Here is a 25,149-nt window from a genome sequence, read left to right as displayed (position 1 = left end):
CTGCCTGCTGTCACCTAGCCAAAGGAGGAGTGATGGGTTCATTTGTTTGGGAAGAGGTACATGGGATCTATGAACAGGAAGGATGCTGCGGGAAGTAGTGGTAAGATTCAAGTCCAAGTCTGTTTGACTGCACCTGAAGCCTGCGTCCTTCTCTGCATACACATGGTACCTTCTTCTGCCATCCCAGAACGCAGCCCAAGATGGACTAGCAGGTATGTGGCTCCCAAAGGCAGGAAAAGAGCTGAGGAGTTGAGATGGTTTCGCCTAGTGGTTATTAAAGAGGTCTTAGAACTGAGCAAGAAGACCTGGGGTCGCCTGGAGACCCCATCATGGAGGCAACAGGGCACCCTTGCTCAAAGTGATGATTTGCATTGCCAGACTAGCACACCTTTGCTCTCAGGAAGGGACCAGGTGAAGAGTAATTACACCGGGGGGTGTGGGGGGGAACACACAACAGCAAGGGCTTTCAAATCACACAGAAGCCTGTGTCCCAAGGGCAAATAGTCAATGGATACTACACTCTTGCAGAGCCCCAACAGTCATCTGTTTTTTCTTTTTCCTTCAGGGTTTCACTATGTAGTCCAGGCTGGCCTTGACCTCAATCTATAGATGAAGCTGGCCTTGAACTTCCAATCCTCCTGCCAAATCCCAAATCCCTGGGATTTACAGCTGTTTGCCAGCCACCACACCCAGTTCCCAGTGGTCACCTCTCCAAAGTGGGTGTGGCCACACAGATCCAAAAAGAGCTCTTGGAAAGATAAAGAGGAAAAATGACTGTGGAGTTGTTGGTGTATATAAAGTAACATGGAAATGTAAATTATCTAAAAATAATCTATGTGAAATGCAGAGAGAGTCTGGGACCTGGAAGACCTCTTAGGCTCTTCCAGAGTTTATTGGCACCTACTGTGTGCCAGGTGCTGAGATGGGGTCTGGCAATGCAGGGAAGAGTCAGATTTGGTCTTGAGCATCTGGGGCTCCCTGTCTGGGGGTGGGGGGCGGTGGGGAAGGAAGCAAGCCAGGTACTGCAGTATTGGGCTCTCTCCCAGTGGGGGTGTGATCTGGTAAGCAGGTGCCAGACAGAACTGAGCCAAAACCCACTCCTCAGTTCCTATGACCTTGAGCAGGTCAGGTCACCTCTCCAAGCCCCAGGCCTCCATCTGTGAAACAGGGATGTCTCTGTCCCCAGTGCCTCTCAGCCTCACCAGCCATGGCACGGTAGTCTCAAAGACTCTGGGATGGGGAGGCAGTAGTTACTAGGCAGAAAATGGTCCCGCACTGACCAAGGTCTGGGGTTCAGCTGTTGGGCCGTGATTTGCCTGCAAGAGTGGTCTGGGGACACCAGAACAAACCCCAAGAGAGAGCGAGCAGCAGTTCTTCATGACCTGTGAAGATAGGAGGACAGAAATCCTGGGGGAATTAGCCTGTGACTTTATTTATGTTGCTACTTTCCTTAAGGGGAGGGGGCAGCTCTGCCCAAGGTCAGATCTAGCAGGGTGAGGGGGGTGTGAGGTCACCTAAGTTTACTCAGCAACAGATTCTAGGCCAAGGTGCACTCGGGAAGGCGGCGCGTCCCAGGATGCGTTTGTGGGTGTGTCAAGGTCTTCTGAAGCACAGCGGGGTTGGCAGAGTGAGGCTCTGGGAGTCCCGGAGTCCCGGTGGCCCGGGGCCCGGGGAGTCGGGGGCTGCCCCACCATAATGGGGCCCGCAGAGGCGAGGTCGGCCCAAACTTCGGGAAATTCAGGGTGAGGCCAAGGAGAGGAAGTTTGGGGGCCCCCGAAGGGCGGCGGTTTGGAGCTCTTCAGGCGGGGGGATGGGGTGGGCACTGCTCTCTGACACCCGACTGACGTGAAAGAGATCAGGGCAGTTTCTGCCCCAGATCTCCGGGGCTGGGCTAAATCAGACGGAGCGGCCCTCGGAGGCAGGCACGCCGTCGTCCCCGCTGGGGTTGGTGCTTGCTTCCCCGCTGGGCAGCTGGTCCCGGCGGAGTGCGGCCTGCCAGGGTCCGGGTTGGGCCGGCCCAGAGGGGCCGCAGTCCCCGGGCCGCCACTGGGCCGCCGGCGGCTGCTGCGGGTGCGGAGGCCCCCGAGCCCCCAGGGGCCGGGTCGGGCGGGGGCTGCGCCGGGCGCGCGGGCACCGGAGGCAGGGAGGGAGGGAGAGAGGGAGGGAGGAGGGGGGGCGGGCGGCGGCGCAGGCTGCGCCGCTCTAACAGGTGGGATCCCGCGGCGTGGTGGAGGCGGGCGCGGGAGGAGGAGGAGGAGGAGGAGGAAGAGGAGGAGGAGGAGGAGGAAGAGCAGCGGCAGCGGGAGCCCGAGCCCGAGCCCGAGCTGGAGCAGGATGAGCCGCGCAAGCTGACAGCCACCGCTACCGCCCGCGCCCAGGCTCGGTCTCGCTCCCCGTGCCCGGGGCCGCTCCCCGCCTCCCGCCTCCCCCGGCCGCCCGCGGGGCGGCCCGCCCCCTCTGCACCTCCGGGCCCGGAGCTGCCTCCATCGCTCCTGCATCCCGGCCGGGGGGAGGAGGAGGCGGAGCAGGAGGCGAGCCGGAGCCGCCGCCGCCAACGCCGCCGCCGCTGCCGCCGCCGCCGCCGCCGCCCGAGCAGGACAGAGCGCGCCGCAGCCCCGCGCGCCCGGCCGCCGCCCGCGCCCATCCGAGCCGCTGCGCCGGAGCCACCCCGCGGGACAGCCCCGGCCGCGGCGCGCCCCGGCTCAGCCCGGCCCGGCCCGGCCCAGCCCAGTCCCAGCACCGGGCGGCCCGGTGGCCGGCCCGCCCCCGAGGGCGCCGGGCGCGGCGGGAGGATGCCGAAGCCGACGCTGCTGCTGCGCGGGGGCTGGGAGCGCGAGCGCAGCCCCGGGGACTCGGAGCTGGGCCGCCAGTTCCGGGACTGGTGCCTGCGCACCTACGGCGACTCGGCCAAAACCAAGACGGTGACACGCAGCAAATACCAGCGGATCGCCGAGGTCCTGCAGGGCGGCGGCGGGACCGGCGCGGGCAGCGGCCCCGCGGCCGGCGAGAAAGGCAAGTTCCAGTTCTGGGTGCGCTCCAAGGGCTTCCGCCTGGGCAGCGGCCGGGAACCCAAGATGGGCCAAGTGGTGTATGTGCCGGTCAAGACGGGCTCGGTGAGTGCGCGCGCGGCGGCCACGGGCCGGTCCCGCGGCGGGGCTCGGGCGGGCGGGGGTGGGGCGGGGCGGGGGTGTGGATGTGTGTCCGAACGTGTGTCGCTGAGGTTGTCCGTGTGTCCCGCCTGTCCGTGGTGCCCGCATCCCCGGGCTCCCCGGTCCGCCCGGGTCTGCCTGGGCAGCGCAATGGGTTTGGGGCGTCCCTGCCCCCCTCCCTCTGCGCCGCTGCCCGGGCCGTGGCGGGGTCGGGCGGGCTGTCCCGGGCTGCTCACCCCGGCGTGTTCCGTCCTCCCGTCCCCTCCCCCCAGCCAGCAGGCGGCTGCTCCGAAGCCCGAGCCATCCCCCCCCCCCTCCCCGCCCGCCCGCCCGCCCCGGGGCTGCCTGTCCCGGGCGCCTTGCGCTCCCGCCCCCGGCCGGCTGGGCGGTGTGTGTGCTTGTATGTGTGTGTGTGCGCGCGTGTGTGGTGTGTGTGCGCAGGGTGGTGCCGCGGGGGTGGGGACCGAGGGGCAGCCACGGGACCAGGAGTCCGCGCGGCCTCCCAGCTCCTGGGGAGGGGGCCAGCCCGGGCACTGTCGCCCCGACCCCACCCGGCGCTGGCCCGAGGAGGGGCGGCCGGAGCCGCAGCCTGGCGCAGGAGCGGCCTCCCGCGGGTGGGTGGGGCGCCCCCTCCGTCCCCCTCCCCGGCTTGCGTTCCCCCCTCCTTGGGACGGGGGCGGCCTGACCTATCCATCCTCTCCCCTCCCCCGTCCCCGGGGCCGGCCCGGTCCGGGCGGGGAGGCTCGGGGGAGGGGGCGGGGAGCCGCAGCCGGCGAGAGAGAGGGAGGCCGGCGGCCGGGCGGGGGCGTCCCCTCCGGCCCGGGGCGCCCTGGAGAGGGCGTGCGGCGCGGGCCCCGCGGCTCCCCGCCGGGACCTTATTGTTCTGCAGAGGGTGGGGGCTGGAGGGGGGCGGCCGCTCCCGGGGCGCTGCTGAGCTTTGAACTTTCCGTCGCGGAGACCCTCTCCAGTGTGTCCCACCCCCGGTCTGGCCCGGCCTGGGTGCCCTCCCTTCCCGCCCTCGGTGCCCCCCAATCCCTCGCTGGCCTCGCCCGGCCGGAGCGCGAGAGCCGGGCCGCCCCGCGCCGGCCTCCCTCCTCCCTCACCCCCCCCCCCCCCGCTCTCCCCTCCGCTCCTCCCCCGTCCGGCCCGCCCGCCCCGCGCTCAGCCCCGTCCCTGGCCGGAGCGGGCTCTTCACACACAATTGATTCGGTCGTTACGAAAAGTGCACTTGTCCCCTCCCCCTCCCCGCCGGCGGCCGCCCGGGCCTGGCCCGCGGGGTGAGGGGGCCGCCAGGGAGGGGGGCGGGAGCCGGGGAGCAGATCCGGAGGCGCCTCCCCCCCGCGCCCGGGGGGACGGGGCTGCAGGCCGCGGGGAGCGGGGCGCCGCGAGCGCCGAGGGCGGGCGGGCGGCCCATCTGCGAGGAGCGCCGATAACCGCGCCGCGGCCGCCAGCCGCCCATCTGCGCCGCGGCCGCCTCCGGCTCGCGGCGCGGCCCGGGAACAGGGGCAGGGTCGAGGGACGCGCCCGCCCGGCCGGGCTCCCGGAGCGGGAGGAACCTCGGGGTGCGCCCCTCCGGCGCGAGTCAGAGACCCTTTCTGGAATTAGTGGCCTCCCCCGTACCCAAAGGGCTTGGGTCATTGTCTCCCCTCCCGATTCCAAGACCCTCCCCTTAGCCAAATCACTGCCCACTTGGGAGTAGGAGCCATGGCCTTGCCAGCCTAGGTCAGCCCTCCCCACCCTAGTAGTTTGGTACCCAGCCTTGCTTCTCTCCATCTTGGGCTAGAGCTCCGCCTGAAGATGGCTTTTCCCAGTCACTGACCCACCAAATGGTTGCCTAGGTCTGTGCCCCCTACCCTGAACCAGTGCCCTCTACCCACAGGACTTTCCAGGTCACTGCCCTGCCCCACCCCTCTTTTCTGGTCATCTCTCTCGAGCACCTGAGAATCACAATCCAGCCTCTTTCCTAGTCGGAGGCAGGAGCCCCCAATCCACGCACCACTGGAGTTCGAGGTGACACCCACACCTGGCTGCTGGCTTCCTGGCTCTCGGTGAGCCCTTTCCAACATGGGCATGGTGAGGCGGTCTGTCTATCCCCTGTTCACATAACTGTCAAGACAGGCCACAGGCAAGAACTGGGTGCTAGGCCCCCTTAGACGGGCCCTGCCCACCTCTGGTAGCAGGGAATTCACAGGCCTCCACCCTGCCTGTCAGACCAATAATAAACCTCCTCAAGGAGGGCCACCTGCCTGGGAGGCAGAGAATGGGGACCCAGACCTCCCAGGCCAGGCTGCCAGGAGGACAGCATACACAACAGACGCATCCTCCTGTAACAGTGCTCCCCTCCAGCTACCACCACAGCCTGCCGGGCCTGCCAGTCCCCAGAGAGCCCGTTAGCTACCTGCCACTCTCCCAGCCAGCCGGAGCCAGCCACAGGAGATGCCCTGAGTGCTGCCACCCCCACTGCCAAGTGCCTTCCTGGGTTCCATTATTATTTTTATATTCCCATTTTCCTTTTCACTGGTCTAAGAGGAAGAAATCCTGCAGGGAATTCTGGGGCAGCCATGGCCTCTTCCTGGCAGGGACTGAGTGGGACCTTCTTTGAAAGGTGCAAAGGACATCCCCCTGCCTTCACACACACACACACACACACTCACACTCACACACACTGAAGTTGTCACTGCCTCTGGGGCTGTTGGGGAAAGATCCTGTAGTTTTTGTCCTGGGTGGGCTTTTGTGAAGGTCATTGATTCATAAACATTTGTCCAGGGCATTTGTTTGGTACCTGCAAGCCTCATGATGAGCCCTGGGCCATTGGGGTGGGGGGTGGGGGACTCAGCATTTGCTCCTAAGGGCGGTGAGCTGGTGAGGGAAGTGAGCATGGCTGAGGATGTGATAAAGCTTCTGGAGGCTTCCAGAGAAGGCAAGCAGGCAAAAATGTCAAGGAAGAGGGGTCTGGGAGTTGGGTCACCCCTGCAGCAGCCGCCGCAGTCAGCAAGAGCCCCCGTATGGCCTCAGTCCCAAGGGTAAGGCCATCGTGTGTCATCCCTCTTCCTTGTTGCTCTCTGGCGGCCCCTGCCCTGGGCCCCCTTTCCTCCCCCCACAGCCATATGCAGTGCTGTGGTTGGGGGCCCTTCCCTAGTCCTGGCCGGCTGCGGGTCGATGATCTGACACCACTTGTCCTGTCCCATCTGGCCCTGAGCTTTTCTGGGTGTGTGTGACAAAGGCTTAATCTGTCCGGACGGGCTAGGGTGGAGAGGAGGGCTAAGGGAATTACACTGTGCAGGGCCCTCCTGCAGCTGGGGCCCTTGTGGGGGTGGGGCTGGAGGTGGAGGGAAGCCTGGGCTGGGGGTGCAGTCAGGCTTCGGTTTTGCAGGTTGTCACAGGAAGTAGAAGGTGCAGGCCCAAGGCCGAGTGGGGAGGGCGGAGTCCTCCACCCAGGCTCATGGGGATAAGATCTTTTTAGGACAAGAGCCAGCCGCGTTTCTGGCTGGGCAAAGCCTTGGTTAGGATTTATTATTTCTTGTATTTGACCTGCTCCAGCCACTGTGGGCTGCCATTCAGGGGAGGTGAACCCTCTGAAAGAGTCACTCCCCCCTCCCCCCAAATTCCCTTCCAAGTCATAAGCAAACTCAACCCTTCCCCCCCCCCCCTGCTCTCAGATGGGGTCATTCCTGGGGCCTGGGAGGATGATAGATTTCTGAGCAGGAGAGAATGCTTGGTCTGTAATCAGTTTCTAGGACCAGAGAACCCCACAGCTTTTTGGAGAAAGATGGATACAGCCCAGTGGAGCCATTTCCCAGAGGGGAAAATGGAGGCCCACAGAGAGAGGCAGTATCCACGTGGAGAGCTACCCACCCCTGGAGCACAGGCCTCTGTCCAGTCCCTCACATGCCAGGAATCCCACCACGAAAGTCCCATTCCTCGTGGGACCTTCTGTGATTACCAAACTCCACTGTCAACACCAGGCTCCGAGTGTTGGACCCCAGGTGTTCCACTGGCCAAATTGACTAATGGTGGTCTTTTCCCAGTTTGCGGACAGCGTTCATTTAGTGGAAAGCATTTTCACAGTCCTAAGTCTTTCTCCCTAGAGCTTTCGTGTAAAGCTTTGGCACCTGCGGCCGCTGGTCTGGGCGGGAAAGGGCCTTTGACTTAGTTAGCATGGTGTGTGCTATGTGCTGACCTTCTGTTGAACACCTCAGTACTTCCTGGTTTTCTTTAAATGATTGCAACAGTATCATCCCAGTTTCGGAGTGACTTACCCTGTGCCTAGCCCTGTGCTGAGCTACTGCTATACTTCAGCCTGTAGCCCAGGGGCCAGTGTGTGGTGACTATTGCCACAAATTCCCCTATGCTACCCCACTGACAGGGGCAGGCCCTGAGTGGGTGCTGCCTTGTACACATGTCCCTCTGACCCTGAGGTGTCTTACAACCTGATCCAATTTGAAAGTCTAGGTCCTTTGTGACAAGATTTCAGTCCATTACACTTCAATCTGAATTAGTTTAGAAGAACCTCTATGGTCAAGATGTCTGTGATCATAGGCCAGTGCCTGGGGCTGAATGAGATGTCTGGGGCTTTCCTGGGGCTCACTAGGATGGGCATGGGGTGGGGAAGAAGGGGGCTTCTGTTGTCCTGGGTCCCAGGGGAGTTTGGGGAGAAGATTGACAGCCATGTCTCACATGGGCTCCATTTAGAATTCTCTTGAATGGTAAAAGGAGGACTTGTTGTTGTTGTTGTTGCTAAGTAATCATCCATAATTTGGGTGATATGGTTCTGGGGACTCTGGGCTGCATTTGGAGCCCGGGTAATGTTGGACAGTCACACTGTATCTTCCTAGGACCTCTGGCTCCAGGGTCACTCTGCTGGGTGTGGGGACAGCATGCACTCTTCCTTGGCTAAGATCTGGCACGAGTTTCCTCTCTGTTATGGCCCTGCCGGCTGCTTTTCTGTCCCTGAGAGGCTAGAAGGCCAGGAGGCCCATGTGGGATCCTGGGAGGAGGAGGGTGGGTGCCTGTGTCTGAGGCTGTCCATGACAAAGGTCGAATGCCTCTGGCAAACCTGGGCTTCTCCCAGCCATCTCCTACCTTAAGGCTATGCAGTTGATTGAGGATTGTGCTCAGTGGTGTGTGCCCACGGGGCAGACCATGTGTGTGCCTGGGGTGTGCATGCTCACACCCACTGCCGACTGGGTGTGGGTGTGGGTGAGAGCCTGCCTATCTGTGTGCACTGCTGGGAGTGCTAGCTAGTGTGAACGTGTCCCGGGGCAGGGTGTGTATGCACGCACAGGTGGAGGGGGCCAGTATGCTGTGAGTGTGTGGTTGGAAGCGTCTGTGTCAGCAGATGTGGGAGCACCTGGGGGCGGTGTTGGCAGACCACGGGTGTGACTATTCAGGCACATGTGTGCAAGGCTCTGATTGAAAGCCCAGGCTGGCAGTGCGGGTACTGATGGTGTGTCCTTTGTCCCAGCCAGGTTAGCTGGAGTGGCTGCTGTTGCCCTGGCCACTTCTGGGGTTTCAGCGACTGGAGGAGGCCAAGTGCACACCAGGAAGTGGGCAGAGAGGTGGAGCCATGTTCCCATGATAGGGACCCCCATCCCTCAGCATTTGAGCACTGCTGTAGCTACACCACAAGCCCAGAGCCAAGCATGGGCAGAGGATGGGAGTGGGAAGAGCAGGATGGTGCTTTGTAGCGGGGGGGGGGGGGGGGGGGAAGGTCTGAACTTGAGGTGAAGAGGCCAGGACCTCGGAAATCCCAGCTCCATCTCTTTCTTACAGCGTGAAGGGAGCCAGGGAGCAGCCCCTGGAGTCTTAGCTTCCTCATCTGGAAAACAGGCTCCAAAGCGCCACTTCCTGGCAAACTGGAGAAGGCTGTGCTGCCGTTTGACGATGGTGGTGAAGTTACATGCTTCTGTTAACTGGTGTCAAAGCCATGCCTGACCGCTGAGCCCCATAGCAGGCGAAGGAACAGAAGGAAGTTGGCTGTAGCCTGCCAAGGCCGGTGGCTCCTTAGAACAAGGACTCTTAATTCTGACCCAGAGGGGAGATGAAGGGGCTAGGCTTTCAAGTTACAAGGCCCTGAGTACAAACCATGATGCTGTCCTTATTCTGAATTTGGCCTTGATTTTCTCATCAGGAAAATGGACAGACAGATCCTATCTCCTCATAGGTAGTTAGTGTGTGAGAGTTAATGGTTTAAACATAGAGAGTCTCCCAGATGCAACAAATCTTAGGCCATGTTAGCTGCTATGGGATGTTGCAGAACCTCTGTGTTCTCATCCCAAAAATGGGGGATGATGATAAATGATGTCAAAGATGTTTAGTGGAAGGGTAGAGATGAAGCATAGGGCTAAGTTTGTGGTCCATAGCAGGTAGCAGCTATGCTAGTTCCCTGCAGATTGTGTCTTGAGTCACTTCTGGTCTCCACTGATGAACCCAGTGGACACTTGGGTCTGAATCTCGCTGTTTGGTGCTCAGAAGGGAGCTAGGTGCAGGCCTGAGCCCCTGAGTAGGCGGAGTCCCTCACACATACTCCCTGCCCAGCCTCCCGGCAGAGACTCTGAGTTTTGGACCTTGGGAGAACGAGGAAGCTAGTCCCTCCTTTGAAGGTCTGATCAGGTCTCCCAATTTTTCAAGTCACACCCATCTCCAGTTTATTTCATTTCTTTGGGCCTGGTCTCTGCTAGGGCGATGAGAACCTGTCCCACAGCAGCCAGGGAACTTCCCCAAGTCCCACAAGGAGCAAGAGGCTGGGCTGGGGTTCCGGGGCTGCCTGACGGCCCTGGGCAGTGCAGGCACCTGGGAAGGATGGCAGCTGGAGCACCTAGCTCTCATGCCCACCCACTCTCAGGCTCACAGCATCCTATCCATGAAGGGGGCCCTCCGAAAGCTCTCCAGAGTTCCAGGGAGCTTGGGGGAGGCAGATGACCCTTCTTGCCCATCCCTACTCCTCTCATTTCAGCCATGGCTATGGGTCTGGCCTGGGCTATGTTGGGGAGGGGAGAAGATGGGGAGAAGAGCAGTGGGACTATGTCCTTTCCCCCCAGCCTTCAGGCCTCTTGGTCACCTTTGGGGTATGATGTTTTCTCTGCTGCAGATAGGGAAACTGAGGCAGAGTAGAAAGACTTACCAAAGATGAATGGCAGCTGAAGCTTGGTGCAGGCCACTCCTTCATCCCCTCCCTCCCTCTCTCACTTTCACTTGCCCCTGCCCTACCCCTCCTCCTGCCACCTCCCTCTGGGGCACTTGTACTTTTTTTTTTTGGCCAGTCCTGGGGCTTGGACTCAGGGCCTGAGCACTGTCCCTGGCTTCTTTTTGCTCAAGGCTAGCACTCTGCCACTTGAGCCACAGCCACAGTGCCACTTCCGGCTTTTTCTGTGTATGTGGTGTTGAGGAATCGAACGCAGGGCTTCATGCATGCAAGGCAAACACTTTACCTCTAAACCACATTCCCAGCCCAGCACTTGCACATTTACCTCCTCTCCCTCCTACCCGGCCCACTTACAGGTCCCGCTGATGCGGCCTTCAGAGTACAACTGGCACCTACCCCTGCTCCCTGCCACAGCCTGTAACCTGGCTGGGAGGGACAGAAAGAAGCCTCCCACTGTGCTTCTGGGTCTACTCTGTCCCAGAGCTCCTTGTTTGTCCAAACAGCCAGAGGAGACTTTACAGAAATCAAACACATTTCCCCAACCTTTTCTGCAAAAAAAAAAAAAAAAAATGCTCTAAGACATTATTAAACTCCAAGCCGGAGCCTTCCCTGAGGCAGACAAAGCCCTGCACAACCTGGACCTGCCGCCCTTGCCACCTTCCACTTGCCTTACTCATCTGGCCATGCCCACACCCTGGCCTCTTGGCCGCTCTGCAAACACGGTCTTGCCCCAGGGCCCTTGACTGTCTCTTCCTTCATCCTGACAGGCTTCTTCTCAGTTCTCCACAGGGACAGCTCCTTTTCCTTCAAGTGTTTGCTCAACTATCACCTCCTCAGAGAGGCCTCCCTGATCACCAGCCAGGCCCATCTTGACCCCTTAGATCCTGTCTCCATCTCTCTTTTTACTTAATTTTTCCTAGTAGTCTTTAATCACCTCCCGATAGGATATATATTTTACCAGTTTTATGTTTAGGATCTGCCCACCTCAAGCCCCTAAGATCCAACGGGGCAGATGAGCTCCTCCTCCTAAAGGTCAGTGCCTTAGAGCCAGAGACTGGGAACTGGCTGTCAGCTGTCCTCTGAGTGGCTCGGGAGGCCCAGGCCCAGACCCTCTTCCTGAGAGGGTCTGGAAAGTCCTCAGTGGACTGACCTTAGAACTGGACAGTGAATTCTGAAGCATCTTTCAGTGAGAACAGACCCCAGGGACATGACACTCATCCTGGGCTGGGGGGTGGGGGTTGGACTGGTTGTGGCAGGGTGGGTGTGGCCGGTTAGGATATAGCTGCTTTCCTGTTGGGCAGATGGGGGGGGGGGCAGGGAGTAGGGATAGGCAAGTGGTCTAGTCAGTTTGAGAGCTTCTACAGTGTCCTAGTCATTTCAGTGGGGGGTGGGGCGGGGGTGGGGGTAAGGTTGGATGAGGTTCTAGAAGGAATCATGGGGTTCTTTGGCGGGGTGGGGTGGGTGGGTGGTGGGATTTGGAGAGGGAAACTGAGCCGAGAAATAGCCAGGGGAGGGCCTCCTCACCAGGTAAGAGGTGGAGCATCTGGGTCGGGTGACTGCAGGCCCCAGGCATCAAGCGTGGAAGGAGGGCAGTCTAGGAAACCAGGCGATTCTTGCCTGATAGACCTGGGACAAAGGTGGGGGGAGGGGGGACTTCATGGGCTGCACCCAAGCAGTGTCTTCTGGGCCACAGTGGTGGGTGGTTGGAGCCCAAGAAGCAGAGCTGGAGACTCAGATCTTGGTAGGCCAGCTTGGGAGTCACCATGTGTACAGGGCCCCTGTCCAGCCTGGAACTTCCGTGGGGCTGGGACCATGAGAGCCTCCTGGGAAGTCTGCTTGAGTGGATGACTCATCCTTTTCTCTGCGTCCCAGGCTGAGGAGCCCTCAAGGAGACAGGGGCCCTTCCTGCTGCAGGCCAAGCCTGACTGGATGGGGGGGGGGCACAGAATAAATGCCCCAGTCTTGTCTCAGGATGTCCTATGGGCGTGTCACCAAGAGCCCACAGCCTCCACAGTCTTATAGCCCTCAGCCACCCTCGGACGTTGTTGTGATCCCATTCTACAGGTTTGCAAACCAAGGCACAGCCTCCTCTGGCACGCAGCCAGGTAACCACTCAGAGCTTATGCCGTTTCTTCATCTCAAACAGTCTGATGACTGTCCTTCCCCTCTGGGGTTGATGAGAAGTGTCAAGAAGACAGCTGTGAAATCGCTCGGTGGGGTTGACAATCTTGCGGGGAGGTGGAGAGGGACTTGCCTGGGTACTAGGTTCCTGACCAGGCCGAGCAGCCATTGGGAAGACCAGAGGGCACCTGGCTTTAGAACTGTGTGGTTCCACACAGGAGACCCCTGGCTCCTTGGGCGTCTGTGGTAATAGAGCTTGTGCCCCATATGAGAGTGGGGAAGGTGGCACAAAGTCAAGCCTGCCAGGCAGCCCACTCCATCTTGGGGTGCCTCTAAGACCCCTCTTGCTACTACAAAGATCCCAAAGCCAGGCAGCTGTCAGCCTCCTATGAGGCCCTTTGGCATGAGGGTGGCATGAAGGCGTGGACCAGGAGCAGCTCAGAGCTCAGGCTTGGCAGATCCGCAGGGATGGACTTTCCGTTCAGGGCTCTGAAGTGGGGCAGCAGCAGGCTGAGCAGTGATGGGGCTGTGGGAGTTGGCCTTGTCCATTCTGGGCCACCTAGGCCCCTGAGCCACACCCCCAGGTCTTCATGTTGAACCTGAGGCAGCCGCCACAGCATGGCGGCAGGGAGGGAGGAGTCCAGGCTCTACCGTTTACTACTCTGCAGCCCTCCCTGAACCTCAGTTTCCTCCTCTATAAAATGGGGAGGTGATGCTGACCCATCCCTTGGACAACGTGGTGTACAGTTTAGAAGCATCTATGCCAAGGCAGAGGCAAGCCCTCCATAAGAAGGAGCTGCAGGCAGAATTCTGACAGGTTGAGCGGATACTCAAGAAGCGGAGGGCTGCTGAGGGAGCTTTGGGCTCAGGATTGTACCCTGCCACTCATACGCTAACAGGAATGAAGTTGGGAAAGTCGCTGCCTCATCTGAGCCACAGTCATGTCTTCTGTAAATTGGGCTTGGCGGTGTCACCTGTCTCACAGGGCTGGCTGTGCAGAGATGAAGAGAGGCTCAGGGTTTGAGAGCTGTTCCCCATGCTGCCCGCTGTGTGGCTAGTGTACCGGGTCTGGGGACAGATCACTGGAGCAGAGTTGCCCAAGGAGCAAGGGGGTGTGGTGGAGGGGGATGGAAGAGAGTTCCTAGGGGAAGGGGTCCGTGTCCTCTTTCAGGGTGGAGGAGCCCTACCTCCAGTGCCAGAGGAGGGAGTTCTGAGCCAGAGGAGGTGGGAAGGGGGAAGGGCTGGCTCCTGCTGGTGCAGTGGCAGCTGGCTCTCTGGGAAGAAAGAAGGACCTTGGGCTTCCCAAGTCCAGGCTTCCCATTGGGACTAGGAGCAGGTGAGCTCCCTGGCATGGGGGGTGTCCATGCACCCTGGGTTCAAGTCCTGACTCTCTAGCCAGATGTGTACATAGCTTCCCTTCTGGGAGCCTCCATTTCCATATCTGTGAAATGGGAACAGAGACATCAGTGTCATTTTCAGGTTATAGTGGGGATCATTTGGGGTGCATACCACAGTCAGCCAGTGCCGGCCACAGAGTAGATAATGACAGTGCTCCAGCCTGGGTTTGCTGAGTGCTCATGAAGGGCTGAGTGCCTTATACGCATGACTACGTGGCTGTCCAGATTGGCTGCCGGGATTCCAAGGCTCAGAGAAGTCAAGACTCATGCCTGAGGCTGCACAGCTTGTAGGAGGCAGTGCAGAACTCTGTCCTCAGCTCCCTGAGCCACCCATCTTTTGAGCAGCCTGGCGTACTGAGGGGATGCGGGTGTTACGGCAACGCCCGCCTGTGGTATTGGAGACTTGGGATGGTGGCTTTTGTTGGGATAGGCAAGGTGGTGCTGACTTGGACATGTGGCTTAGGCATAAACAGGGTGAACCAATAGGGTGAAGGAAGTCTGCAGTTAGGGAGGGCAGGGAGTGGCCTGGAGCTCGAAGCCAGCCAGCTGCTCCATATCCTGGGAGCCAGGACCCTAGCAATCCTATGGTGGCCTCTGCTCTTAGCAGGAGGCACCTAAAGGGAGAGGCGCTGACCCATGTCTGGGCCACACTGAGAGAAAACCACGCCAGAGTGCGATCTGGGCAGTGCCGGTTCAGGATGGCAGGGAGAGGCTTGAAACAAGCAGCAGGCAGGTCCTCAAGGGAGTGAAACAGGGCTAGCCCCTCATTCCCTCTCCATCTGGCTTCCCTGCCCAGAGGAACTTAGTCTTTCTGTGTCCGCCTGGGCCCACTGGGCTCTGAAACCAAGGCATCTGTGTGCTGTGCAACACAGGCAACCTGCTTGACTTCTCTGTGTCAAATTCTACCTTTGGAAAATGGGGGCAATTATATAGGACCTGCTTCAGTGGAGAGTGTTGTGAGAGTGGAGGGCTTCGAAAGCCCAAAGACTGCAGGGCATGTGGCTGGGAGCTGGTGTGTGATGCCGCCGCCACCCCTGCTGTTGCTATGATTTGCATGCATGCGCAGCTAGGCCATGCATGTGGGTTGAAACACCCAGCATCCTTTGCAGGTTCGAAAGCTCGATTTTCATGGTTTCTGCCCATTTGAGGATGAAGCAGAGAGGAGAGGTCAGCCTGGGGTCAGTGCAGTGGCCACAGACTTTGAGCCGCATCTGGTACGGGCAGGGTCTCCTGGACTCAGTCCCCCATCTCTGTGTTGCTCCTCTGCTGGAGGGGCCCTGTCCCTTGTGTGGGGACAGGAGCAGAGGAGGATGTAGGGAAGAGTCCTTGGCCAGGCCCCAGAAGATGAGGCCCAAGGCTTTCCTCTACCCTGCTCAGCTGTGCCGCTGTGGAGAAGCTCCCTAGCTCCCAGCCAGGGCTCTTCATGGGAAGCTGGTCCCAGGCCGCTGTGGGGACCGTGGCGGTGCCCCTGGTGTGGCTCACCCGAGACCTGCCTGCAGGGCCCTGCCCCTGACCTGAGACTCGTAATGTTACTTCACCAGTAAGATCTCCTAGTTTAGGAGGCAATCCACGCAGCTGAGAAGAACCCAAGCCTGGCTTCGAATCTGGCCATGCTGCTTGGTAGCTGGGTGACGGTGGAGAAATGAATGAACCTCTCTGGGCCTCAGTTTTCTCCTCTGTAAGCCAACCACAGTAATAGAACCTGCTCTGTGTGGAGAATAGATGGCTGCAGGTAAGGGCCTTAGTCAAGGTTCTGCATTTGGCAGCAGTTCTAATTATTCTAAGGAACTCCGATTAATATGAAACCCTCAGCAAGCAGAAGAGGGCTATTGGGAGTAGCCCTGTACGCACCTGTAATCCCAGCTTCAGGAGGCTGAGCCCAGAAGGACTGTGGAAGTTCAAGACCAGCCTGGGATCCATAATGAGATCCCACCTTAAAAAAAAGCTAAAAATACAAAACAAACAAACAAAAACAATACAGGGCTGTGAGCAATCTGGCCCTTTCCCTCAGGGGTGGGCTCAGTAGACTGACAGGTGCCTGCTGTGTACCAGACCTGCTCCTTCACTCTGCAGGGATTTGCTGGGACCCCCCCCCCCGGGGCAGCAGCTGTGCTGGTGCTGGCCCAGAGGTGGGCACAGGACACACCTGCCCTCTGCACTCTCAGAGCATGGAGTTCCAGGTGCCCCTGGCTGGAGACCAGGGACAGCTAGAGGCTGTCCTTCCGGTCAGCCCAGGCAGCCAGCCCTGTCCCGGTAGTGCCAGGCCTGCTGAGCTCCCCCAGGGTTCCCAGTAGAAGCTGGGGTATGGGTTATTCAGGGCCTTTCCCAACCCCCACAGGAGTTCTTGTCACCTCCTCCCCTGCTATGGAACTCACTGTCCATCCTCTCACTTCCTCCTCTTCACACTGTGCCAAAGTGTGGTTGAACATGTAGACATGGCTGCTCCAAGCCCCCTGTGGCTCTCCACTGCTCTCCAAGCAAAAGCTATCGGGCCCACAAGGCCCACTCCCAGCCCTCTCTTCACTTCCATGGTCCCAGCTCCCCAGACTGCAGCTATGCCAGCCTCCTGGCTGCTCACCCCTAACTCAGTGGGTGATGTTGAAATGTCACCTCCTGGAGGAGGACTTCCCTGTCACTCAAGCCCCTTTGGAGACCTTAGCAATGTGGCAGACATGGTGTGTGTGTGTGTGTGTGTGTGTGTGTGTGTGTGTGTGTGTGTGTGTGTGTGTTTGCGGTGCTGGAGGTGAAACTTAGCACCCAGCCCTGTGCCCCTGAGCCACGCCCCCCTCATATACTGGACTCTTGTGTCCCTCTTGGCCTCTGTGAGCCCGTGCCCAGTGCTCAGTGTGGGGCAGGCACTCAGCTTGTATTGGTAAGATGAATGACTTGAGCCTTGCATTCTCATTGTGCCCGTTTCCTCCTCTGCAATATGGAGGAGTGGAGCTGTTGTGGGGGTCAATGTGAGAGCTGGCATTGGGGCCAGGGGCCCAAATGCAAATGGCCTGCATTTCCACACAGGGCTGTCTGCCCTGGCCAGCTGCATGCTCTCCTAGGCCCAGGACTGAGGCAATCTGCAGGTTGGCAGATTCAGCAGGGCTGCTCCTGGAGAGCCTCAAGCCCCATCGGAGGTGCTGGAGCTCATGCTCAGCCTCATTGGGAGGCCCGAGTAAGGCAAGGTTGCCGGCTGTGGAAACAGGACTGGAGGGAGGCCTGAGGATGGGGAGTTCTGGAATGAAGCCCCAGCAATCCAGAGCTCAAGCAGTGGGAACCATCGGGTGTCATAGGGAAACCTAGGGAAATATGGAAAGAGAGGTGTGCAGGGCAGAGAGTGGGGTCTGAGATCAGGGAGTCTCTCAGCTCTAGGGGGTATGTCTCCACTGGGAGTGGATTGATAGAAATAAGGGAGTAGCCGGGGGCTGCTGAAGGAGTGAGTCGAAGCCCCCTGCTCCTTCTCACACCTGCTTTGCTCTCCATAAATTCTCTTTATTCACTCGTGTATTCATTTAGCAACTTGGAGGAGCCTTTTGGGGTGCCGTGGTGGGTGCACGTGTGACTTCCGCCCTGGCACTGTTTAGGACCCATTGTGAGGGATAGCCGCTGTGTGGTTATGGTGAGGGGATGGTACTGACAGCAGTGCTGGTGAGAGTGGTGATGATGATGGTGGTGATGGTAGTGGTGATAGGTAGTGATGATAGAGATGGTGGTAGTAATGGTGGTGGCCATATGACAGTGGTGATGGTAGTGGTCATAGTGGTGATGGTGATGATGGTGATTGTGCTGGAGGTAGTGATAGTGATGGTGGGTGTGTTGGTGAAGATGGTGGGGTAATGGTACCAGGGTGGTGACGTGATGGTGCAAATGGAGATGATGAAGGGTTTCGGCTCCCATGTAGTGAGTACTCACTGAGGCTCATCTGTTCTAAGTGCTTCCTGTGTGTTTGCACATTGGGTTCCAGCGGCAACCCTGCAAGGCACTAAGATCTTACACAACTTGCCCAAGGCCCCTGTGAGAAAGGGTGGTACCCGGATGTGATCTCAGGCAGCCTACCCTCAGTTACTCCTGGCGATGGCCACCTGCCATTTCAGCCAGCAGCTCTCTCCTTCGGTCACGGCTAGATCCCTTCCTGGCTCCCGGTCCAAACACAGGGCCCAGAGCAGCAGAAAGCACATGGGGCCAACTTACCTGAGCAGAGTTTGGCAAGCTTGGGCAGATAGTGCCCCAGTTCACGTGCCCCCAGTCCCTCATCCGTGAGTCCCTCCTTCGTGAGGGGAGAGCGGTCCTCTGTGGAAGCCACAGGAAAGGAAAGAGGCTGCTTCCTTTGTCACAGCAGCTGGCATTTCTGCGGGGATCATCCTATTCCACAAGTTAGAAAGCAGAACAAGCAAGCAGGTTCTGTTCCCAGCCTGGCCTCTGAGAGTTAGGATAGACATGGCTGACAGCAGCTAGGGTCTCTGGATGGAGACACTGGACAGTTACTTGCTGCTTACTTTGCCCAAGCTCCAGGGAAGATACTGTTGTCCCACCCATTGTGACTCCCATACCTCTTGGGAAGGGACTCAGGATCCAGAGCACCTAGGTTTGACTCCTTGACATTGAAGAGAGGGGACAGAATCAGGCAGAGGGCAGAAGGCCAGGACACGAATGCTGTTTCTTTGCTTCCTGTGTGGCCCAGAGCTCATTACATCCCTCCTCAGTTTTATTCACTTGTTCAAACATTTGCTGAGCATCTGCTCTGTTCTAGGCACTGTGCTCTAGAGGCTTGAAGGAAAAGTCCCTGTCCCCTGAGAGCTGAGGTCCCAGGGGGGCTGGCTGACACTACACAATAAATGGGGAAAACACCAGTTTGTCAGGGGCTAGTAAATACTACAGGGAAAAGGCAGAGTAAGGGATTTGGGGCGTGGGGTGGAAGAGACTGGATTTATTGTTGTTGTTCATGGGCTTGAAACTTAGGGCCTAGGTGCTGTCCCTGAGCTTCTTTTGCTCAGGGCTAGCACTCTTCTACTTGAGCCACAGAACCACTTTAGGCTTTTTTGGAGTAGTTTATTAGAGAGAAGCTCAGACTGGCTTCGAACCACGATCATCAGATCTCAGCCTCCTGAGTAGCTAGGATTGCAGGCATGAGTCACTGGCGCCTGGCTTAAGGGCTGGAATTTTAAACAGTGTCTGGGAGGGCCTTACTGACAAGTGACATTTTGAACAAAGCCCTGAAGGAGACACGAGAACCAGGTATGGCAGGCATCTGGTGGAAAAGCATTCCAGATGGAGGGAAGAGCTAGTGCTAAGGTCCTGAGACAGGAATGAATCATTCTAGTAGCTTTGGGGACCATCAAGGGGGCCAGTGTATAGGGTTGGAGGCATGGCTTCGTGATATCTTGCCAACAAAGCAAACATAGAGGCTCTGAGTTCAAACCTCCAGTACTTTAAAGGAAAAAAAAAGTTTTTAAGATTTCAAGCCAGGTGCTGGTGGCTCATGCCTATAACCCTAGCTACTTAGGAGGCTGAGATCTGAGGATTGTGGTTCTAAGCTAGATGGGGCAGGAAAGTCTGTGAGACTCTTATCTCCAATTAAGTCACAGCAAAGGCTGGAAGTGGCGCTGTTGCTCAAGTGGTAGAGTGCTAGCCTTGAGCAAAAGAAGCTGAGGGGCAGTGCCTAGACTGAGTTCATGCCTCAGGAGTGGCAAAAACAGTGTCCCTAGATCTTTCCACCCTTTCTATCTGGGAATCAACAGACCACACATTTTTTTCCTCCAGGACCTTAGGCCTCAGAACAAAATTATCTATGAGCCCTCACAGCCCATCACTGGGTGGAGCTGGGGCACAGTTACGGGTGTTGCTGTGTGTAGCATGGGTTTTATAGTCTTTGGTAACCCGGGTCACTATGGAAAACTGTCATCCTGACTCCCCAAGGGGCTGCTTCCTAGCTGTCCCTGAGTTTGAATCCTGGGTCTACCATTTTTGTAAGTGGTCTTAGGTGAATCTTGCTCTGAACTTCCTTGTCTGTAAAATGAGGACAGAATAACTGTAGACCAGGGTGTCCATGGAACTTAACTTACAGGGGACCACAAGAAAAGTCTGTGTAAGGGCCTAGCCTTGCTTAATCTGGCTACAGGAGCTATTCTTAGTGGTTTAGAACCAGAACCTGACATTGCAATATGACTTTATTTTTTATTTATTTATTTTTTTGCCAGTCCTGGGCCTTGGACTCAGGGCCTGAGCACTGTCCCTGGCTTCTTCCCGCTCAAGGCTAGCACTCTGCCACTTGAGCCACAGCGCCACTTCTGGCCGTTTTCTGTATATGTGGTGCTGGGGAATCGAACCTAGGGCCTCGTGTATCTGAGGCAGGCACTCTTGCCACTAGGCCATATCCCCAGCCCCGCAATATGACTTTAAATCCTTCCCATACCTACAGGAAGTTTGTTCTATTACTTGAGTCTTCTAAGAACCCCATGAGGAAGAGAAGGTGGAAAATAATAGCCCCGACTTACAGAGGGGGGTAAACGGAAACCCGGAGAAGGTCACAGTGAGAGAGGACTGGTGGAGGCTGAGATGGGGGTGTCAGGGGAAGGAGGATGAATGGAGGGACTGTCTGGTTCCCCCTCCCTAGGGAGCATACAAGTTCACTTAGCACATGTACCCCTGCTCATGCCGCACTGAGCTCTCATAGCCACATTCAGATCTGTGTTCCCCAGCGTGTTTTGCAAGGCTCAGTCTGGTGGGCTGAGAGGTCTGATGTAAGGATGGTGAAAGCCTAGAACATGGAGAAACTCAGACCACCAGGCAGGCAGAGTCCAGGACAGGTCATGGAGAAGAGGAAGAAGGTCTCATGTGATTGTCCATCCAGTGTCTGGCCTTGCTGGCTGGGGAGGGATAGGGACTTTATCCCACCTCCCTACCCCCAGAGACCCATCCCTGTTGGCTTCTCTGGGCCTCAGGACAGCCCTGCCAGGGGCCATGACAGACCAGAAAGGAAGCGGAGGTTTAGTGCAGGGCTTAGTTGGGAGGGAGCCAGAGTCTGGGGCAGATAGGCCTGATCCCAGGTCAGAGCTCAGACAGGTGCCAACCTTGTGCCACTGGCCCTTCCCCCCTTGGCCTTCCTTCTAGGCTGGCATCCCAGCTCCCTGATGGAAGGCTCGGCTCACCAGTCTCTGCTCCTTGGTTACTGTGACCTCAGATGCTTAAATCGTGGGGCTCCTGACTCCAGTTCCAGCGCCTTCCTTGTGTTAGCTTGCAGGGCGATGCCAGACTGCCTGGCCCCTCAGAAGGAGAGGTCAAGGGACCCACATTAGTCCCCACCTTAAGGGACCTAAACATCCTCTCCACTTCCATTTTACAGATGAAGAAATTGAGACACAAATTACAAAACATGCAGTGAAGAACATAAGCCACAAGATGGAAGAGGTGGATCTAGAACCCTTGGGCCCATGCTCTTTTATTCTACTTTGTTTTATTTGTCTGTGTGTCTGTTTGAGGCAGAGTCTCACTGTGTAGCCCAGGCTGGCCTGGAACTCACAACCCTCCTCTGTCTTCTGAGCACTTGGGTTACAGGTATGTGCCACTTGTCCCTGGCTCAACATTTATCATTTTTGTCTTCTGTAGCCTCTGCCCTCAGTTCCTTCAGCTGCGCAATGGGAGACTTGAGCCAGACAGTCTTAGAGCTCAGTAGAAACAGCACAAACTGCTGAATTCCAATCCTGCCCCTTCACTTCCTAGCTGAGGGCTCTGGCATTTACTTCATCTCCCCTGTGCCTCAGTTTCCTCCAGGGTGACTAGGCTGAGGGCAGCAGCTACCCTCAAGCTTCTCTGAGGCTCTGTGAGCAGTGCACATGTAGGACCTGTAGAGTGAGGGGATGCCATCTGCTCCTTGTCTGCCCCCCCTCCCCCACAGGGCTTCTGCTCTGCCCAGGGTGTGGCTGGGGACCCAGACTGGACGGGAGCTGCTCAGTGGGGACAGGAAGCAGCCTAGGCAGCCTGTGATGGCAGATGTCAAGCGGCAGGTACTTGCGGGGACTCGAAGCCAGCTCCGGCTGCCCTCAGCAGCTCAAGCGCCTTTGTCCTCTTTGTCTCTTCACAGTGCAAATTAGCAATTACCTTTCCTGCTCCCGCAAGTTCACCCTTCCCTGGGAGAATTGCTCCGGAGCAGCCACTAAGCAAGTAGAAGTTGCTTGGATAATTAGCGGGTGGCCACCAGGGATGAGTTCAGGGCCTCATGGCCAGAATCAGGGCCATAAGTGCCTTTAGGGGCTGTGGCCAACTCTGCTGTAAGACCAGACTAAGTCCTGGGCTCCAGGACAGTGTAAATCCTCTGTATGGGTGGGTAGAGGTGGGGAATTAAATTCTGGTTCCGTGGCTTTTTAGCTGTGTGACCTTAGACAAGTCACTTTGCCTCTCTGGGCAACACTGTCCTTGTCTTTAACTTGGTGATAACGTGAGGCTTGGAGCCCAGTACTTAATAAGTGGCATCTGTCATCAGCCCATATCATCACCACTGCTGTTATTGTCACCCCTGTCACTGCCTTGGGCCTCGGCTGGCTCAGGTGAGGGAACACAAGGTATGCAAGCCCAGCAACAGCCCCCAGGTCCCTGTGGTGCTAGGTGTGTGGCACAGATAGCAGCAGAAGCCCAGCTGAGCTCCAGACCCTTAGGCAAGAGAGAGGTCTGGTCTCTCCGTGCTGTGCCTCCTCTTGCTCCTCTGTGAGAAGAAATAATCTCCATGCACTGTGGCTGTGTGCCTGGAATCAGGCCTGACCTTGCAGTCCATACAAGCAGGCTTTGCCTCCTTCCCTCCTCTTACTCCTCCCTGCCACCTACCCACCCCAGAGCAGGTTGGAGCAGCAGCAGTACCTCTCTGCCTGGCCGTATGACTGGGCTTGGGGTGGTCAGATAAAGGACCAGAGAAGGAGGAGGAAGAGGAGGCAGAGGGGATTGTTGCTTCATGAGCCAAGAATGCAGGTGTAGATGGACAGGTTGGGCTGGGCCAAGAGGAAGGGTGCCTGCCCAGAAGCTGTGGAGGTTGAAGGAGGGCAGAGGCTCAGGAGGGAGGGCCTGCCTGAGACCATGGGTGCCAGACCAGGCTGTTTCTTCCTGCTGGCCTGTGGCTTCAGGGGCCCCCCCTTCCCTCCCCAATCCCGACGTCTGTCAGAGGGTCAGAGAAGAGCTTCAGCTGTTCTAGAATGGCCCAAGGAGTGCTGGGTTGGAAAGGTTTCCTGGAAGCATGTCCCATTGTGACTAAGTCTCAGCAAGGAGCCATTAGAGGGTGTACATCCCTAGAAATGAGAGGCCCAGGACCATTATCCCTAGTAGGAGTGAGCAGGGCTGTATCGCATACTCCTGTAATGCCTGGCAAGTCAGCCTGCATTTTATCTGGGCACTGGGAGCCACAGAAGGTTCAGCGCCATGGCGGGGGGGGGGGGGGAGCGGGGCTGATTTTCTGAGTAAGCATATGGTCCTGGTGGAAGTCACCTCTGGTGCCTCCTCTAGCCCATCCCACCTGAGGCTCTGTTTCTGCCTCTGACAAGTAAGAGGGACGCGGACCTCCTGCTTTCCTGAGTGTTTTGGAGAAAGAAGGCAACCATCCTTGTGACTTGTCTGGGGCTAGAGACCCTGCGGCATTCACTGAGGAGAAAACTCGAGGCACGAAGAAATGACTTGTCCCACAGGCAGAGCTGGGATTTGAGCCCAGGACGTTCTGACCCTGGGGTCCGCTGCTAACCCCTCTGGCTCCTGTCCCAGGCCTGGCTGGGGCGTGGCCCAACCCCTAGGCTGTTCCCTGGGGCCCAGTTAATCCCCTCTCAGGGCCCACCAGCCCTAGAGCCAATTAGTGCCTGTGTGCTGGGACCGCGCACCTGTCCCCCTGCTGGGTGAGGCCAGCCCTGCCCAGGTCCTTGAGCCCCACCCTCCAGTCTCCATGCCGAGGCTTCCCGGAGAAAGAAACAAGGCAAAGAGGAAAGAAAGCCAGGGAGGGATGGGTCCCAGCGGCAGAATTCTTCCAACCGCTGGCCGAGCCTCCAGGGGAGACGGGAGTCCCCCTGCAGACTCCCCTCCTCCCCTCTCTCCTAGCCCCCCTCCTGCCTGCCTCCTCCCCACCTGAGGCCACAGGCCTCCAGGTCCCCAGCCAGGGGCTGCTGGAGCTGTTGGCTGCGGTTCCTCACCTGCGTGCAGGGTCTGGCTCCAGTGAGAAAGGAGGAGGAGGGAAAAAAGGTCCTTGGGATGGTGACAAAGGTCTGAGTGTGGGCCGCGAGAGCAGTCTGTATCCAGGCAACTGCTCTACCCTGGGCTCCCCGCGGCGGCGGCGGGCACATCCGTCATGCTGCAGCTCTGCTCCGGGCGAGGGAGCTCGGGCTGCCCGCCCAGCCCAGGCACATGGCCCACCGCCCCCATCTCGGCCCTGCTGAGGACGTGAGGCCCAACCCACTGGAGCTGTGTGGCCTTCGCTCCCGCTGGCCAACCGCTTCCTGGGTGCATACACTCAGGCCTCAGTCAGGAGGGTAGCACACCTACTAGCGAATTCACCCATCCAGGGTGGAACCACTGTTCCACTGTGTTTCCAGTGCAGGCTCGGGGCAGCTGGGTTGAACACACTTGCTGTTTGTCCTTAGGCACAGTCCTTTCTTTGCCAGGCCTCAGTGCGTTCATCAGTGAAATGGACATGGTAACTCTCGTTGCATAGGGTTGTTGAAGGGATTCGGTGACTTACAGTAGTTCCTTAGGCATAAAGCCTGGCACCAAGTGAATGCCTGGTAAATGTGAGTTGTTGCTTCTTGCTTTCTTTCTTTCTTTTTTTTTTTTTTTTTTTTTTGGCCAGTCCTGGGCCTTGGACTCAGGGCCTAAGCACTGTCCCTGGCTTCTTCCCGCTCAAGGCTAGCATACTCTGCCACTTGAGCCACAGCGCCGCTTCTGGCCGTTTTCTGTATATGTGGTGCTGGGGAATTGAACCTAGGGCCTCGTGTATCCGAGGCAGGCACTCTTGCCACTAGGCTATATCCCCAGCCCCCTTGCTTTCTTTTTAATTGCTTGTAAAGAAATGGCAGAAGGGTTGGAAATATGGCCTAGTGGTAGAGTGCTCGCCTCGCATACATGGGTTCGATTCCTCAGTACCATATATATAGAAAGAGCCAGAAGTGTCGCTGTGGCTCAAGTGGTAGAGTGCTAGCCTTGAGCAAAAGAAAGCCAGGGACAGTGCTCAGGCCCTGAGTTCAAGCCTGGCAAAAAAAGAAAGAAAAGAAAAGAAAAGAAAAGAAAGAAAGAAAGAAAGAAAGAAAGAAAGAAAGAAAGAAAGAAAGAAAGAAAGAAAGAAAGAAAGAAAGAAGGAAGCTGGGCATGATTGTGTGTGCTTGTTATC

The 25,149-nt window shown here is 57.8% G+C and overlaps 1 protein-coding gene across 1 annotated transcript in view; it reads left to right on the top strand.

The window, feature by feature from the left end:
• The first annotated feature begins 2,577 nt into the window (after positions 1–2,577).
• The window catches only part of Nol4l (nucleolar protein 4 like), a 127,177-nt gene continuing 104,605 nt past the window's right edge, over positions 2,578–25,149 (top strand). The window contains exon 1 of the mRNA XM_048349000.1: positions 2,578–3,113. Within this exon, the coding sequence (XP_048204957.1) occupies positions 2,793–3,113 (321 nt within the window). The 5' untranslated portion in view covers positions 2,578–2,792. The remainder of the gene's footprint in view (positions 3,114–25,149) is intronic.

Source organism: Perognathus longimembris, chromosome 6 (assembly GCF_023159225.1).
Source record: "Perognathus longimembris pacificus isolate PPM17 chromosome 6, ASM2315922v1, whole genome shotgun sequence".
NCBI lineage: Eukaryota > Metazoa > Chordata > Mammalia > Rodentia > Heteromyidae > Perognathus > Perognathus longimembris.
The sequence above is the reverse complement of the archived record's forward strand: the minus strand, read 5'-3'. Positions and strand labels throughout refer to the sequence as shown.